At 38.0% G+C, this 18,987-nt stretch overlaps 1 protein-coding gene across 2 annotated transcripts; it reads left to right on the top strand.

Annotated features, from left to right (window-relative positions):
- Positions 1–4,731: 4,731 nt before the first annotated feature.
- Positions 4,732–18,641, top strand: CCDC196 (coiled-coil domain containing 196). Of its 2 annotated transcripts, XM_058294928.2 has the most exons (9): positions 4,732–4,963; positions 5,067–5,219; positions 6,478–6,574; positions 7,277–7,327; positions 9,618–9,695; positions 10,534–10,593; positions 12,145–12,286; positions 18,212–18,270; positions 18,444–18,641. In XM_058294928.2, the coding sequence occupies exons 1-9, from the start codon at positions 4,914–4,916 to the stop codon at positions 18,600–18,602; spliced, it is 849 nt and encodes a 282-aa protein (XP_058150911.1). In that variant the 5' UTR covers positions 4,732–4,913; the 3' UTR covers positions 18,603–18,641. The 2 variants fall into 2 exon arrangements, with proteins under 2 accessions (XP_058150911.1, XP_058150912.1); XM_058294929.2 differs by lacking the exon at positions 7,277–7,327 and having other exon boundaries at positions 4,733–4,963.
- Positions 18,642–18,987: the final 346 nt, after the last annotated feature.

The following is an 18,987-nucleotide window of genomic DNA, read 5'->3' as shown; positions in this document are numbered from 1 at the left end:
TCATTCAAGTAAGACTTGATGTTTGAAAGATATTCCATTTCTTTAAAAAGTGGGAGAACAGGGATTGGGAAAGGAGAGGTGGGGAAAGAGGCCAATGGACTTTCTTAGACAGATCCATTTTAGTTAAGGTATTTATGAAAACTGAGGCTCCAGGAAAAGATTCTCTGAAAACTACGCTTGCTTTCACATTTCTTGAAAAGTCTTCGTAAGAGTCCGTGCATTCCAGTTTGAAGACCATTGTTCTAAATATGTAGATACATCGAGAGAATGTGTGACTTTCAAAAAGACCTCAACAATATCACAAGAGAATGCAAAAGTAGCAAAATTTATCTCAATCTTCTCAACTCCTCAGAGTCAGTCCAGATATAGATAAAGCCTAGGGTTAAGATGAAGGCGAGGACAAAATGGTGGTAGTAGCACAGTTGAGATGTGGGTGTTCTTTAAGAGCCTACAAGTTTTTTTATTATGATTTTGCCAGTCCTTCTCATCTTATTTTAGTTCAGAAATTCTTAAAATCCCCCTAAAGGTTGAAATGGCTCTGGGTCAGAGAGGAACAGAAGATCCTTTCTTGTGGAGGATTTCTGTAATTTTGTTGCTACAACCAACACTGAGGGAAACAAGGACAGGAAAGCTTCTCGGTTTGTGCTTAAATATGAAATAATCACTTCTACTCTTGGAGACCTGGCTCAATTAGACTAATCAGATTTTCCACTGGAAAATTAACACTAAAATGGTATTGCTTTGAGTTCTCTAATTATAGAGCAATCACACTCTTTCTTAACAGATACTAAAACCAAATGCTATAATGTTAGATGAGGTCATTGTGAATAGCATGTTATAAGGCCTATTTTGAGTGAATAGTTCAGTGAATTTATGCAGTGTTAGAAAGCAAGAGTTTAAAAGTTTACTGCAGAAAAAAAATTATGAATTGGTACTCTAATTTTTCTAAACAGTGATAAAAAGTTTCACGTTATTTCATAGGAAGTATGTTCACTGACCATAACTTCCTGTTACCTTCTACCCCACACACCTCATTTGACACCTTCCTGGTTTCCCCTGTCTTAGTCAGCCTCTATCTTCATTTTCTTCCTTGTACAGCCTGAACTCTAAAGTTAACTTTTTGATGGATTCTCTCACCGTACCTCAGCCCTCTTATTCCCTTGAACTTCTGCTTATTCATTCTGCCAAATCCCAACCTAGAGTCAAAACACTTGTTCTCCCTACTATTGCTTCTAATTCAGCAAGTACTGATGGAGAAAACTGTGTAAGTGCAGGTTCATTCCTTGACAAATCTGCAATTTCCAGTCTAACCTTGACCCTTAGTACTAGTTGGCAATCTTTTCACTCTTCCCCAGTTGGCTTCCTTTTTCGCTGTTCACAGTGCTATTCCAAACCTCAAGTTATCACTCTTCCAAGCCCACCACATCCCCCTCAATCAGCAGATAACCTAAACATTCTACTTCAGGAAAAATTAGTGCTCAATTTCCTTCCCTTCCACTTCTAACAAGATCTACAGCTTTACTTTCTTTTCTTCTGTCCTAGAAAATGATTTAGTGAGTCAATTATCCCCTCTCTATACCATATTTTAGTTTTTAAGCCCTTCACTGTAAAGTCTGTGTACATTATTACAAGGTAAATAGTCTCCTTGGAAGTCATATTACAAGTTTAAAAAATGGGCATTGGAATGTTAGGAAATAAAAGGTGCTGATTGGCTATAGAGAAGAGTACATCAGAATAGCAAGTGTTCTTCCACTTTCAATTATTCGCAAACAAGGACAGAAAGGAAGGTGAGTTGGGATGCTGCCTGCCCATTAAATGTTTTAAAATTCTAACATTGTTCTACCTACCAAATGTCACAACATGAAATTTAAAGAGGCTATGCTTTAGCGATCAATGCCATTTTTGTCCTCTACTATTTGCTACCACCTACTACATCTGCAGTATGACAATACTACTACTAAGAGTGTCTACCTAAGTACCTTCTTTTCTTTTTTCTTAAGATTTATTCACTCCCCTTCCCCGCCACACACACACACACACACACACACACACACACACACACACACCCATTGCCTGCTTTCTGTGTCCATTCACTGTGTGTTCTTCTGTGTCTGCTTGTATTCTCATTAGGCGACTCTGGGAACCAATCCTGCAACCTTCCGGAGTGGGAGAGAGGCGATCACTCTCTTGCATCACCTCAGCTCCCTGTTCTACTATGTCTTCTTATTTTCTCTCCTCTGTGTCTCTTGTTGCATCATTTTGCTGCACCATCTCTCCATGTTGATTGGAACTTGTGCGCCCCAGGCGGCATTCCTACACAGGGCAGCACTCCCGCGCAGGGCAGCACTCTGCATGGGCCAGCACCATGTGGGCCAGCTTGCCCTCACCTGGAGGTCCTGGGCATCGAACTCTGGATCTCCTATATGGTAAATGGAACCCCAATTGGTGAGCCACAACTGTTTCCCCACCTTCTTTTCACTGTGAGTGGTTTGCTCACTCTCATTTAACCCAAACTTTTCATGGGAACTCATAGAGCAACCAATGATGGTTCACCTGATATAGCTGCTCTACTTTAATGTCATATTACACTAGATATTACACAAAAGTTATAAGTGACAATGTAAGCTTTAGAAAAAAGTATTTTTAGAGACTAAAAGAAAAATGTTGATGTAGAAGACACCTAAGGAGAGATTCATACCCTATTCTATCCAGACACAGCCCACAGGTTTTGTGGGCTCCTGAAGCTTATATAATTTGTGGGACCCTCTTTCCAAAAAGGAGTACAAATTTAAGCACACAAAAATGAGGTACAGAACCTTTAAAAGATGTCTGTGAAAATGAAGGGCTCTGAAGCTTAAATTTTATTAGCTTCCCATAAACCAGCTTTTTTTTTTTTTACTATCCCTGACTGTTCCCTTAGGGTGTTAAATAATCCCTAAACCAAAACAACCAAACAAAAACCCACTAAAATGAGAACACCTAACCTGTGCCAGGTACTTTGCATAATACTACCTTTCATGCATCAGTATTACTATTTCCATTTTACAAAAGAGGAAACTGAGGCTCAGAATTTAGTAACATGCTCACAGGCTGCTGATAAATAGTAAAGCTGAAATTCAAACCAAGGTCTGACATACTAAATCTTATGTTATTTCCACTTCAGGACTCTGCCTTTAAGGTTTCCTAAAAGGTAAAGGTTTTAAGTTATCTTTTGCAAATACCCCCAGAAATGCCTGGGAGTGCTTAGCCAACACTTGAAATTGACATGGCAATTCACATTTGAGACCATCACTAAAAATACTTTCCTAAAACTGCATTTAAAAGGCATGAAGAAGCCCGCAGGTGTGGAGAGCATGGGAACAGGGACTGAGAGTGGGGACGCAGAGCTCAGATGACATGGAGAGGCTGGAATCCCTGAAGTGCCCAATCAATGGGGAACAGGGAGGGACCTGCGTGCTAGGTGAAGGGTATAAATGTTCAGCATTTCTTGCTTTGGTGCACCGGCCATTTTATCCAGGTCGTGCGCCCGGTCTTGCAAGACAGTTAATAAAATTCTTTTCTCCTCCAAAAAATAAATAAATAAATAAAGGGCATGAAGAATAAATGCATTAACTTCTGCTCACTAAGTGGCAGAGATGAAGATGGGAGATGTTAAGGTACAGGAAAAATGTGGTTAGAATAACGAGAGGAAAATGGAAGCAGAATCACAATCTGGAGGAGAGCCTAGAATAATAGTCTCCTGGGAAAGAGCTTAGCTGTGGAAAGACATACTGACACTATGGATTTTTCATAAATGATACCCTCTTGCTACATGTCCAATATTCTTCTACCTTTCCATTGTGGTATATCAAGCTTTAAAGACAGGAAAATAGGGATGGGGACTTGTCCCAGTGGTTAGGGCGTCTGTCTACCACATGGGAGGTTCTGCAGTTCAAACCCCGGGCCTCCTTGACCCGTGTGGAGCTGGCCTATGCGCAGTGCTGATGCGCGCAAGGAGTGCCCTGCCACGCAGGGGTGTCCCCCGCCTAGGGGAGCCCCACGTGCAAGGAGTGCGCCCTGTAAGGACAGCCACCCAGCGCAAAAGAAAGTGCAGCCTGCCCAGGAATGGTGCCGCACACACAGAGAGCTGACACAAGATGACGCGACAAAAAAAGAAACACAGAATCCCGTGCCGCTGACAACAACAGAAGTGGACAAAGACGAACACGCACACAGCAAATAGACACAGAACAGACAACTGGGGCGGGAGTGGAAGGGGAAAGAAATAAATTAAATAAATAAAATAAATTTTAAAAATAAAAATAAAAAAAATAAAGACAGGAAAATAATGGCAATTGGCTCATATATTAGTCAATATTATGCCTATATTATAACCATGCCAGTTTAGATTCTTTTTTTTTTTAATGTCTCTTAAGGCATCCCCTCCTCCTTCTAAGATCCCCAGAGTATAGGTGCTATGTATTCATCCCTTCCTCACTCACAGAACCCAGAACCTTGCCCTCCATTTAGCCCTCCATGGAGGTTTCTTGCCATGCAAGATAGTGTTAATGAGTTGTTTTTGACAGGCCACCATTATTCTAACACAACAGGAATTCTGTAATGTGATGTGTTGTGATTCTTTCCTACACAATTAGACTTAAGAACAGAAGATGTTAGTATTTGGTTAGAGCTAAGATAAGAACAGATCAGGTTTTTCAGTCAACAAGCTGCCAGTGATGTTGGAGCTACTTAAAGACCTGTTGATTTTGAGGTCTTGGGGCTATTGTGACCTCAAACAGTAGCTAAAATGAGTTCAGTGCTTCAAGGGGTTCAAGAGTAGCAGCACAAAAAAAAATGACTCAAATGGCTGGGAAAAGAAGGCACATATTTTAAAGTAGGCCTCTCTAGTCTTAAATTAGAAGTTTCCCTTCAAGATGATGAGTGGTACAAATTCTTCGGGATCCCACTTGCCTTCAAAAACAAGGTGAGTTTTGATGAGTGGTACCAAGTGGTAACTATTCAGAAGGACCAGAGGGTCTCTATTAACCTAGGCTAGAGGAAGGCGTTAATGGTGTCTCTTCCCACAGAAGTTGTAAAGTAGATGACAACTATTTAAAGGAATTGAATGAAGACTTAAAGCTACGGAAGCAAGAACTGCTAGAAATGCTAAAACCCATTGAAAATAAGAACAACCTCTTATTCCAGAAGTTAATGTCTAACTTGGAGGAAAAACAAAGAAGGTAAGACTACCTACTCCATGATTTCTAAGAGGTAGAAAAGCTTTAGTCTCCACAGGATTAGCAATGATTATTTACATTTTTTTAAAGGTTTGGAAATTCAGCTGTAGTAGGTAATGAATTCATAATCACAAAAGCAGGTTGACAAGTAATCCTTTAGTTTCTTTTAGCAAAATTAAATATGACTAAAAGCCTCAATCTTTCGGGGCTAAGTTATAACTCTTCTTAGAGTATCCCAGGGAACGGGGAAAGTATCTTGTCTTTAATGTTCAGTCCATCATAGTCACGATGATGGCTTCCTTGTTCATGTCTGTGGAATTCCTTAAGGGTGGATGGCTCTGCTCTTTCCATGCCAAGCAATGGCATGACAACCTTTTCTGGTCTAAGAGCCTCCCTAAATATGCAAGATAGCTGAGGTCTTCACTCTTCATTAGGGCACTCACTGTTCTCAGGACCCACCATCCTGTTTCCTTTCTAGCGCAAGGGATGTTCCCTCAATGGGTCCACCTTCACTTTCTACCCTTGTCATAATCATCTCAAGAAATGCAGACTTTTGGAAAACAAAAGCAGGGCAGGGGTTGTGGACAAGCACCAGTGGCTTACAAGTCAGCAACACAGACTTCTCTCAAGGCCTGAGAACATAAAGACCTGTTCTCTGCTTAGAATTGGGAAGAAGGTACAAGGGAAACAAACATAAATCAATGTCTTAAAAAAGTATCCTAGTTCATAATCAAAAACTTGGGTATTGATTTAGATTTTCTTAGAAACTTTTTAATGGCTTAGGTTCTTTGGGGGCTACTGTATGGATATAAGTGACTTCCCCAGCAAGCTCAACTGTTTTCATATGTAGAAACAAGGGGACAGCAGGCAATGAAGATAGAAATGAGGTAGGGAATAACTCTAGGATTTAGCCTTAAGACAACAGGTTCTTCTACCTGCTTCTTAAGGAGCAGAGCTTCCCCTTAAACATTTTCTCCTCTGAAGGGATGGAGAGGAGGCTCACTGGCTGTTGGAGACCTAAGTTTTTGAGCATTATAGAATACAGAACTCATTATAGAATACAAATCTAAGGCAAGTGACAATTAGGAATAGAATCATTCTCTTCATAAAGACCTTCTATAATTAGAGGAACTTCCACAGTTCCTGGGATTTCAGCCCCCATCTAACTCCCATGGTAGAGTACTTTCTTATAAGTTACAGAACATTAATATTACCCTTAAGAGGAAGTATGTCTGTTTTATGATATCTCTCTTCTTTACAGTCTGCAGATCATGAGGCAAATCATGGCAGGGAAGGGGGGTGATGAATCCTCAGTCATAGAGCTCATCAAGGAAGCAGAGGAGATGAAGCAGAACCTGGTAAGAGGGTTGGTGGGCACTTTAGGGAATGGCATCATGAAGAGAGCTTAATTCCATTGCTGATGTCAGATGTGGAAGGAATGACAGTGCCAGCTCTAGCACCTGATGTTCCAACACCCATATCTCTTTGATCTACAAAGTCTAGGACAATCCAGAGAAAGTCAGATGAAATGTTGGGAAATACAGGTTTAGCTAGCAAAATCTTTCATCTGGGGGTTAATGAGTACAAGTATATTAAAACATTCACATTTCAGAAAGAGTAGAAAATAACTATCAAAGGAAAAAAAGAGAAATAATTTGTTTTGAGAGATTCTAATATTTAAGATTTTAAAAATCAACAATATAAAGGATCTTAAAATTAGAAATTAGTGGTCTAAGCCCCAGAGAAATTGCAATATGCGATCAGAACATCTCAAGTGTTTTAAGTTTGAGAAACTCATGTCTGTCAATGCCATCCAACAATTACCATAATTAAAGTTAATATTCAGAATAGTTATTTTTCATTATCATCATCATCATCATCAAACTCATCTCTCATATTCCTGGATTTTGAAGTAGGCCCATTCATTGATTTCCTCCGTGGTTTACTATGCCCCTGCATCCTCACCCTCTCCCACCATTACTTAGTAATTTCTTCCCATCTTACTTTAATAGCTGGACAAACACCTCTTTGTGTGTTTGTGTTTTTTTTTACTCCAACAGGAAAGGAAAAACAAGATGCTTCGGAAAGAAATGGAGATGCTATGGAACAAGGTGTGCCTCTTAAGGATCTCTTGAAAGTATCGTCCTACAGACTGCAATGCAAAGAACCCCCCTTTCCTCTGGTCCCATCCTCATTTTTTCATATCCCTGCTTCTATCATGCCTCATTTCAATCCATTCTTTGCACATTAGCAAATGCAATCTTTTAAACAATCAAATCATGTCATTCTTCTCATGAGAACCCTTCTAGCTGCTCTTTATTATGGCATAATCTGGCTCTTGCACACTTCTCCAGCCTCCTGTCATAGCAATCCTCCCCTTCCTTTCTATGCTCCCACCACATTGGCCTCCTTTTGGTTTCTTAAACATGCCAAAGCAAGCCCTTGCCTATCTAAGGCCTTTGCTCTTGCTCTACTGCCTACTTGTAAGGCTATTACCATGACTGACTCAATCTTGTCATTCAGATCTCAGCTTAAATGTCACCCCCTCCAAGAGGCCCTCCTTGTTTACTCTAAAGTGGGGCATTACCCTCCTCCTTTCTATTATACAACTCTGCTCTTATCCTCATAGCACTTTTCAAAAATATAAGCTTTTTTTTAAATTTTATCATTATTATTTTTTACTTTTCTTTTCTCCCTGCCCCTTTCTGGAATACAAGCTTCTCCAGTGATCTTGATTGCTTCGTTCATCCCTGAATCCCTGGCATGTAGCTCAACGTTTGGTATATAGTAGACAATCAATATAGTTGATTGAAGGAATGAATGAAAAACTAGGTCTACTTCCTCTCTAATTTCGCAACAATGGTTTGAGATAATAGCAGGGCCTTTTGCTGGAAATACCAGGTGGGAAATGCCTCTGTGGGCTAAGTCCTTGGGACAGGAGTGCTTTACATGGACTACACGTATAGAGAGCAGATTTGTGCCTTGTGTGTGTGGTGTCATCACTGACTGCTTTTTGCATTTCACCTTTCCACAACTGATCAAGATACAATCGAGCCCTGCATCTTATATGGAGATCTGCTTCCTTAGTTCTCAGTGGCAACTACAAATCAGCTTCATGAATAGTCAGATGTTTTAGTTCTTGAGTTCTTGAGTCCTTGTGATAGGAAATGTTCCAGCACAATTCTTCTATCAAAATCCAGCCTCTCCAGAGCTCCTTAAAGACTTGTGTAAGGGATATTCATACACTTTAGCTTGTGATTGACTTTCCCTACTCATATTTTTAGAGAGGGAGAAATGAAGAGAAAAGAGCAGCATACCTTGTGGTTAAGAATATAGACAGAGTCAGGAAGATCTGGTTCACTTCCAACTTTGTACTTTCCTAGTTGTGTGACCCTAAATAAATGACAGCCTCTCTACATCTTAATTTTCTCATCCTTAAAATGGAAAAATGGAAATAATGGGAGCGGATGTGGCTTTAGTGGTTGTGCGCCTGCTTCTCACATGGTAGATTCCAGGTTCAGTCCCCAGTTTCTCCTAAAAACAAAAAAATAGGGAAACGGACGTGGCCCAGTGGTTAGGGCGTCCGTCTACCACATGGGAGGTCCGCGGTTCAAACCCCGGGCCTCCTTGACCCATGTGGTGCTGGCCCATGTGCAGTGCTGATGCGCGCAAGGAGTGCCCTGCCACGCAGGGGTGTCCCCCGCGTAGGGGAGCCCCACTCCCAAGGAGTGCGCCCGTAAGGAGAGCCGCCCAGCGTGAAAGAAAGTGCAGCTTGCCCAGGAATGGCGCCGCCCACACTTCCCCTGCTGCTCACGACAACAGAAGGGGACAAAGAAACAAGATGCAGCAAATAGACACAGAGAACAGACAACCAGGGGAGGGGGGGAATTAAATAAATAAATAAATCTTTAAATAAATAAATAAAGCAACAAACAAACAAACAAAAAAACAAGTCAGGGGGCTGATATGGCTCAGTGGTTGAGCACCAGCTTCCAAGATAAAAAGAAAGAAAGAAAGAAAGAAAGAAAGAAAGAAAGAAAGAAAGAAAGAAAGAAAGAAAGAAAGAAAGAAAGAAAGATAGTTTCTCAAAGAGCTGAGTGGATTAGACATGAGAATGTATGTACTGTGCTTATGGTAGTGCCTGACATATAATAAGGGTTTGTTAAATAGTTTTTATTAGATAATTATTAGATAATTAATACTTTTTATTTTTATTATAAGATACGCTCAAGGGACTAAATGGAAGATCTCATTTCATTCTGAACCCCCTCTGGTAGTACACTTCTCATTTTGGGCCCTGAAAGTTGCTTGCTGGCAGAACCCAAAAGATTGAACATATATTGCAGTTTTTACTTGACTCAAATCACTAATTTAAAGCTTTGTCAAAATGTTTTTCCACAGACTTTTGAAACAGAAGACCCCAGTAGTCAACAAAAGACACCACAAATAAAAAACAAGGCAGACTTGAAGGATGGAAAGGCAAGTGGACTGCATGATGCTTAGAATTTCAAAGTTGTCCATGTCATATTGCTGGAAACAGATTGTTGATAATCAGGACTGATGTGAGAAGGCAGATAGGTAGGATCAGGAAAATTAAGGTATGTCAGATTTACTATCTGCTGAGATCACTGACATCACACTTCTTTCCTGGGACCTCCTTTTTTTTTAGCTCTCTTCATTCACCCCAGTCTCCCAAACCCCTCTCAAGACCTAGGAAGACCAGGAGTAAACCAGAGACATCATGTACAGAGAGAGTGAAGGAGATAAGGAAAGTAGTATGGCCCTTCTGAACAATAGTGGCTTTTAGAGCTGATAGATTAGAAATTTTTAATGTAACAGTAATCTGCCTAAGCTATGTGGTATACTCTTGAACCAATGCAAATTTTTGTAGGAGATCTGGTTCCATTGGAATATTATATTTGAGTCAGAGTGACACTGAAAGTTTCTGGGAAGTCATGTTAGTTAGGATAAAGTGAGAGAAGCCGTACCAAAAATGACAACTCCACAATACTTGTCAGAATACTTGTTAATTTTTGAAATTTTACTTGGAAGTAATGTGATTGCATGTAATCTTCCCAAACCAATTCATTCACAGAAAATGACCCTATTCTCTTAGCTTTTAGCTTTTAAAGAGTGGAGCATACAGATGAGTCCAATTAAGAGTATAGTGCAATTGAAACCAACGTATTAGTCAATAATTTCCATAAGGCACAGGATCAATGGCACTAGAATGTTTATAAGGATTTTACAATATAGTGGGAAAACTGATTTCTGATCTCAGTTTACTTTGTCACCCAGAGGCTCTTTCTTCCACCAGGACAAGCAACGGAAGAAAATGGAATGGTTCAGGTATCAAGAACAACCCAACCTCCTTCAGGTACTAAGGTCATCCAAGACTGGACATGGGATGCCATTTCATTCATACAATAGAAAGTCAAAAGGCTCGTTTTGTGGGGAGTTTTGATTTTTGTTTTTGTTTTTTATAAAATAATGATTTATTTGATATTCAGTACCTTGTTAAAAGCTTTATAAGAGGTAAAGAAATGATCAGAAATGTTCCCTTCTCTCAAGGTCTTTATTCTTTAGAAGGAGGAATAGCAATACAGTGCTTACATAACCATAACATAAGACAGATTATGAGAAATACCAAAAGAAAAAGAAAGAAATCAGGGAAAGAAGTAATATTCCATTGGAAGATGAAAAACAGTGTCAAGAACATGGCTAGCTTTTTTTTTAACAAACCAATTTTATTGATACATTTAATAAAACATAAATCCATCCAAAGTGTACCGTCAATCATATTTGGTATAATCACATAGTTGTGCATTTTTAGAGCATTTTCATTATTCCAGTAATAATACAAAAAGCAAAACCAAACCAAACAAACAAAACTCATCACCTCTCAATTCTCTATGCTTCCCCTACCTTATATAGCTACTATTATGCTTCCTTCTCTATTTATTTGTATTTATATTCTGTATTTATATTTTGTAAAAAGTCTTATATAAGCAATATCACCCATATTCGTAAATGAGGTTTCACTGTTAAGCAGTCCTATGCTGCATTTTTTAGCTTTCCTTCTAGTAATATAAATGTCCTTAAACTTTCCCTTTCACCCACTGTCATACCCATATAATAGCTCTGCTAGTCACAAACACTGCTCTTTTTAAATTACTATTTGCATGAAACTTTTTTCCATCCTTTCATTTTCACCTTCACCATTTTCATCAAGGGTTCTAAGATGGGTCTCTTGTAAACAGCATATAGTTGGGTCATGTTTCTTTACCCATTCTGCCCATTTGTCTTTTGATTGGAGAATTTAATCCAATTACATTTAGGGATATTACTGATAAGCCCAAATATACTTCTGCCATTGTGATAATTGTTTTGTGTAAGTCTTTTGGTTCTTCCTTTCTTCCATTACTGCTTTTCTTTTTGTTTACATGTTCTTTCGAAACAAGCATGGCTACTTTTTAACTCATACAATGCTTAACTTTAAAAATTTGGAGGATAGCCAGGGTGAACTGGTCAATTTCACGTTTCCCTGAAACATGAAAGGCCTCTAGCCCTAGGCAGTGGCTGTAGATTTTCTGGCTTTTAGCTCCATATTGTTAAACTGAATATCCTCATCATAGTTATCAACTGTCCTGCCACAAGAAATACATCATGGGAGGTGGCTGGAAGGAACTATTTCTGGCAACACCATGGCTTCCTTGAGTAACTTGAAACAAATAACTTTTCTTCCTATGGTCTTGATTTTGTTCTATTTGAAAAGGGAAAAAATCACAGATACATTCTACCCCATTTTTAAAGATTGAACATGATGAGATCACGTTTGTAACTTCTGGGTAAAGAGGATTCAGGGAACAGTGGAATTAGAGAAGTCAATACTATATGAGTATGTATTTTTTTTATTGTTCTCTTGTAGAATGCCTCTCACAGCAAAGTGATCGAGCTGAGAATTGAAGCCTTGAAGAAATACCAGAAGGCCAATGACCTAAAACTCTCATTGTACTTACAGCAGAATTTTGAACCAAAACAAGCATTCTTAAATCTTCCTGGGTCTCGAGGTAGATAGAATAGCTTAAGTACACAGTTTGAGGTTTCATTTTGTTCTGATTTACATTGGGAAACTTATTTCTTGTAAAGTGATCAATACAATACCCGGAACACAGTAAGTTAAATGTCAGTGTTATTGCAATAAACTTTATCCTTACTATCATTATTATTATTACTCAGAAGGTCTGGTAAGAATTCTCTCTGGGGGAAATTAAATTTTCCTTTGTAAAGACTGAGTAATAGTTTATGTACTTAGCACATGTAGTTGGTACATAGTTAGTACTCAATAAAATGTTAGTTTTCTCCCCTATTTATCCCCTTTCCTAGGAATCGGAGTTGTTTGATCTCACAAATTTTGCTGGAATAGACTGTGCCACTTCAGAGCAGAAGGTCAGGAAATAGATAACTGACAATGGTTATGAGTTTCACCAATCCAGATGATGCTCTGAAAGTTTCAGTAGTTCATCTAAAGAATTTATGGTATCATAAGAGGAAATAATATAGTTACTATGAAAATAGAGTAAAGGAATGGCTCTGATGGGCAGGAGCAAAGGGCTCTTAAATATGCAGGTATCTATGAATCTGAATTTTGCATTTATAAAAGACGCACGCAATGAGAAATCATGGCCAAGGGATGACAACATTCTATCAGTATCAGCACGTATATCCCCAGTTTCTTCTCAATCTTTTTTTACAAGGACTTGAATAGTTTATTAAAAATATATATATAATATATATGATTAAATAAATATATGAGTAAATCAAGGCAAAAGAAAAATAAGTTAAAGCCAGGTAAACACATCAAACTGTATATTGGATGTACTATATTTATAGTTGATGGTAGAGATAGACTATAAACCTGGTTCTGAATTCCTCATCAATTAAAAAAAACATGGATTTACAGCGTCCGTGAGACAAAAACAAACCAATTACTCAAGAGAAACATAGCTTTTGCTTGTACTGATTCCTGAGAGAAATTTCTCCTCCAGGTCCTTGTATAGGGGAGAGGATGCTATATGTGTGATCTAATAGCTGTATTATACAGGGTCCTCAGAAAAACCGAATCAACAGGATATATGTATTTAAAGAAACTTATTAAAAGGAATTGGCTCGTGTGACTGCAGGGGTTGGCAAGTCCAAAGTTCATAGGACAGGGCATAGCCTGGAAACTCAGATGAAGTTGATTTTGAAGTCTTTAGTCCAAATTCCATGGAGAAACTGGCTGGTTAGAAATTCTGGCAAGAGACAATGTTGAAGTTGAAGCAGGACTTCTAGCCTCTGAAATCCTCTATTCTGGCTTTTAAGACCTCCAAGTAATTGAATGAAAGATTACCCATGTTACTGAGGGCAATCTCCTTTGTTGATTGTACTCGCTATTGACTGACTGTAAATGTAAAACCATGTATGAAGTACCTTCACAGTAACAAGTAGGCCAGTGTTTGCATTGAACACCATAACATAGCCAAGGTCACACATGAAATTTGCCATCAAAATAGGCAACGTCCTCAACAATATTTCTGAAATGAATTCAGAATCTAAATTTCCTAGGCTGTTTCTTATTCTGTTCCTTGGCACAATCTGAAAACAAAGTAATAATCTGAAAATTCAAAAAAGTGATGAACCAACTCAAGATAATTTGGTCCAGGTACATAGCATGCTGCTCGTCTCACTTGATTTATGGGTAAATTTAGAAAATCTACAAGACTAGATGGACTACTTATCTTTTAGGTAATGTTCTATGCATATTTTTATTTCAACGGATATATTTGATAACAATTTTACAGCATAAAATTTGAGATTATCTTCAGTAAGAACCTGAAATACAACCAGAAGCAAAGTCTTTTAAGATAGAGGAGATAGGGGGGAGGTGGTATGAGGTGGTCTGAAATTAGCTGGAGTTCAGCTCAACTGATCCATAAGGTAAGGAGTCAAAAGCCATTTAGCTCCAGATTCAAATCAAGCCATGATTACTAAATGCTAAAGTGAAGGGTTTGGTTCAACTGGATTACCTCAGGAGATTTTTTTTTTCCTCCCTTTCTTGCAGAACACTGAAGCAACTTTGAACTGAGATAACTACAGTTCAACACCGTGTTCTCTCTCCTCTCCTCATATATCTCTGGAGCATTAAGTAATAGGTCATTAAGCTGTTCAGTTACCACAAATGTAGCCATAGGCACACGTGATCTATTGCTCTAGTGCTTTATTGATTGTACATTTATTAAGCACATATCATAGGTCAGTTTCATTCTCTAAGATACATATACACAAAATCTTTGAGTTTGTTTGAGCCCAAGTGGAACTGATATCTAATAGAATCCTAAATTTTGCTTATGTTGACCTATTTATAACCTACTGCATGATTAAAGAAAAAAAGTGAGAAACATTAGTTGTCTTCAAATAGGTATTGTAAAGGTTAAGAGATTATTACCAACAGTGGTACAGTAGGGAGTTGATTTGGTGGCAATCAGTGTTTCCCATTGATACATATATTTATGTATCATTTTTTATTCAATATTTATATTTATGTATCACTTTTTATTCAATATTTTTTTGCTTTGATTGCCTTTAACTTTTTAGATGAATTATTTGAAAATAAAATTTATATTACTATTTTAAATGAAAAACCTATATATTTTCAATAGTAGATGGTAAATAATAATAAATATACAGAAAACAAAATTTTAGTGTTTTAGCAAGATCCTGAAACCCGAGACCTTTTTTTATAATTATTAGGAACAGAGATTAGCAAGATTTAGAGAGCTTTAAAGAAAACCAACACCAAATACAAACTTTCTCCTTGATGTTTTCAAGTTTGGAAGAACTGACGAGCAATTTTTTCACCGTGATTTATAGTATTTATTGCCATGTTCTAGCACCTACTCCGTTTAACTCAGTTGCCACCTAAAATCATCTCACCATCACATTTTTGGAAATAGTTGTTTAATGAAAAAAGCACTGGGGTTAGAGTCAGATACATGAGTTGGCAATCCTTATTCTGAGGTTCACCAGTTGGGCAAGTCATTTAGTTACAATTTTTTTCTTTATCTAAAACAAACATAATATGTTATATGGCATGTTGAAAACATATCACTTGTGTAACATTCACAATGGCTCTACTGGGAAGATATTATAGAATAAGATAAGCTCAGACAAGCCAAGCTTCCCACTCCATATCCAAAGCTCATTTCCTGTACAATTCTATAAAATGACAGTGTCAGAATATGCAATTTCTCATGCCTCTTTCAGGTGTAAAAGGCTATGATTTGAACCCAAACTTAAAACCTATTTAATGTATATTCCTCCCAGTGAAGAAACGTACATCCTAATATTCATTTGTTTAGTAATAAAGAAAAAAAGTCTCCAAAACAAGTTCACAGTCAGAATCAGTAATACTGCCTTTGGTCCAGTAGGTGGCTCTAACCACATCTAGGCTTCAAATCCACCTATTGTGGTAATTCTGGAATTGCTGTCAGAGAGAGAGGCCTTTCATTACCCTTTGGACAAAATGTGCAGTATTTAAATACCAAAGGAAAAAAAAAAAACTATTGATGTCTTTGCCATGCTGTCTGTGGCACCAAGGTGTATTACTGGCAGCCTTGATTAGATTGTATTAAACTCAGTGTCCTGCTGCAAAAGCCTTAACTATTTTTCTACTCCCTGAACTGTAGTTTCTTCCCTTCCAAAAACAAGCACTGCCCACTTACTCCACAATCCCTGTTTATTACTGTTTCTTTCTGCCACAGATAAATCAGGGGGTTGGGACACTGAATTAGGAAATAGTTTGGGCAATTGCACAAGGTGCTGATTTTTTAAATTTTAAGTACTTAATAGTGTTCCTGGAAAATGTTCCTGTTTCTATAGTTAAAAAATAATTGAATTTTTAAAACTTGTCTTAAAGAAAGGGATAGAATGCAATTTTGGACACACCTCCCTGCCAGCAAGGTACTGGCCCTTCTAGGTATTTCCAGGGTTGTTTTGTTTTGTATTTTTTTTGGGGGGAGGGCAGAATTTATCTCACTGCTCTTGGCCAAGAATCCCTCTTTCCACTTCAAGTGTCCTGTGTCCTGGTTGGCTGCTTTGCAGTGTGTGATGTATTTGGGCTTGGTTGACAAAATACAATCCTATGTTAATGATACTGACTTGGCTGCACTTCAAGCAATCCTTACTTGCAAATTCCCTTAACACCCGGATGGCATTACCATTTTCAGTCTTGTATGTATTACCTAGTGTTATATAAGAGAAACCCCCCCCCCCTTTTTTTTTTTTCCTGTTGTTTACACATAGAGGGAAGTCTTTGGGTCTTTCCAGAAACAGGTCCCATTTGAAGGGATTTACTTCCCCACCAGTATAAAATCACAATTTCACACAGGGTATAATGGCAGCCCCTCGCTGGCTTAAATACAGTCAAGAGAACAGTTCCTGGCCTTTGGCAGTCACCCATCTTAGAGAACACTAAACAATCTTTAAATTCAGCTGAATTTCCCATCATATCTGCTGGTGTTTAATGAAGACGCTTATCTGCAGTAATATTATAACTGGTAATAAGACATTTGATGCTGACAGTTTTGTTTTCTATTTCCCCCTCCCCCAACTCCTAGAATTTCTTTGAGCTCTTTTGAGCTGAGCCTGAAGATTGACTGTGAATATTATGCTTTACTTACAAATTCAAATGAAAGCCCACTGAGGTGGGAACTGAATACTCCTGAGACCTTATTTATTTTATAACTACCTCTGTTCCAATGGCAAGTCATTCCTCTTGGCTTTAACCTTTGCCACCTGCTTTCCTTTAGTGTTACTTTTCCTGATGGCTGAAATGCATTTCAGTAGGTGCTACCGAGAGAAAAAGAGTAGTGTTAAGTTAAAGTGCTGAAAGGCAAGGGTGGAAACCCACAGCTAGTTCAAATCTGGATCTTTGATGAGTAGTATTGCTCTCAAGTACAGGATTTTTTAAGATTTGAGACAACCTGAATCCTTTAAATGTCAAAGTTAGGTTCATGATATCAGTAGGTTATGTAGCTAATTCCTAAATTAAGTCATTTTTTTTCAGGTCCTACAAAACTCCAGAGAAATCCAGGAGAAAAAATAATTTTTTCTTAGATATAAAATCATGAAGATTGAAAAGAAAGTAAACTGTAAATAATATTATTTCAATGGATGAGAATACATTCCACAACTTGATGGCACTGTGAAGGTTGCCATATTTAGCAAGTAAAAATAGAGAATTCTCAGTTAAATTTGAATTTCAGATAAACAGTAAATTTTTAATATGTATGTTCCACATATTGCATGGAACATACTTATATTGAAAATTATTTGTTTATCTGAAATTCAGATGTAACTGTATTATAATCTGGCAACAATTATTTAGGAGACACTCTGTGGAGCCTATTTAACACCATAAGTTCTCCTTTTTCCCCCTTTTTATTGCTTCTTATCTCCCTCTCTCTCTCAGCCTTTGCCTGTCATTTTCTCAGAATCCTCCTCCCCAAACTCCCCCACTCTGCTTTATCTTTTCTTTGTTCTCCCCTACCAACAATTGACCATTTTTGTGGAATATATATCTGATGGTTTGTATATCTTTCTATCTATATCAATCTATCTATATGATTTGTCATACCAGTTCTTCATTTAAAAATTGTAGTAGAATTACATTTTATAGATTCTCAAAGTTATTTTTACTTGCATGTAATCCTCAAATTCCACCCCCACCCCCCTTGGGACAGGAGCTCTGAATAGAAAAAAGGTTCACCCTTCACCTTGACAAATATTGTTTGATGAAGTTATAAAACAAAAATTAGAAAATTCACATCAGTGCCAACATGGCAGTCAGTCCATACATTTATATATTGGGATGAACGTTAATAGCCTTGCAATTCACAACGAACCTAGTTTTTTTCCTCAAAGGAAGCTCTTATTTTCCTAATGTTTCCCATCAGGTACTACAGGCAGTCCATTTGTGGGCACAGCTGCTACAGGCAGAAACGCACCTAATGCGGTGAGAGCTACTTTCATTTTCAAAGTCATTTTAAAGGCTTGCTTACATAGTAGGTGTGGATTTTCAGAATGTATTTAACATACATTTCAATTTAATATTTTTAAGGAATTTGCAAAGGGAGTGCCAGGGCACTGAATATTTTAGCTGTCTCTTTTCTATTTTTTTCCTCTTAGAGAATTCTGGGGTCAAAGACCTGCACAGAACAAGGAGGTAAAAGAAGTCAGTTTGATGATGTAAGAGAGAGGCTCTTTCTTCTGAGGTCACTGCCAGCTGAAGCTCTGAAGGATGAGGAGGCTTTCACACCATTTGCTCTGGAAAGATTTAAAGACTAGGCAAGGCCATTTGTGTTAATTAAAATCTCTCAAACCTTTGTTTTAGTGCTGTTCTCCCTCCAGTCTGGGTGGAAATGCTAGTTAGATGCTTGGCCTTAAGCATGTTAGGAATTTAGTCCTTTAGGGATTGTAAACAGCCACTGATTATTTTGATCACTTTTCAGTTTGAATGACCAGATTCAAGCCACATTTTAAATTGTTAACAAGTCCATAAAAAGGAGGTCCTCTCCACCTTTGGAGTATTTTGTTGTGCAGATCCACCACTGGCATATGAGTAAAAGTACATGCAAAATAAGGAAAATTATATTCTGTAGACTCCTCTTACTCTAACATTGAACACATCTGATTGCCCTATTAATTCCATCTTCCTATCCCTTTAATATCT

The sequence above is a fragment of the Dasypus novemcinctus genome, chromosome 3 (genome assembly GCF_030445035.2).
Source record: "Dasypus novemcinctus isolate mDasNov1 chromosome 3, mDasNov1.1.hap2, whole genome shotgun sequence".
Classification (NCBI taxonomy): domain Eukaryota; kingdom Metazoa; phylum Chordata; class Mammalia; order Cingulata; family Dasypodidae; genus Dasypus; species Dasypus novemcinctus.
This window is presented reverse-complemented; position numbering and strand designations above follow the sequence as displayed.

Bases quoted from the DNA above. Each gene is read 5' to 3' on its own strand.
- CCDC196 (XM_058294928.2), top strand. From the start codon at position 4,914: ATGATGAGTGGTACAAATTCTTCGGGATCCCACTTGCCTTCAAAAACA. The intron at 4,964-5,066 runs GTGAGTTTTGAT...CTCTTCCCACAG, and splicing joins CACTTGCCTTCAAAAACAAG to AAGTTGTAAAGTAGATGACA. The intron at 12,287-18,211 runs GTAGATAGAATA...GTTTCCCATCAG, and splicing joins AAATCTTCCTGGGTCTCGAG to GTACTACAGGCAGTCCATTT.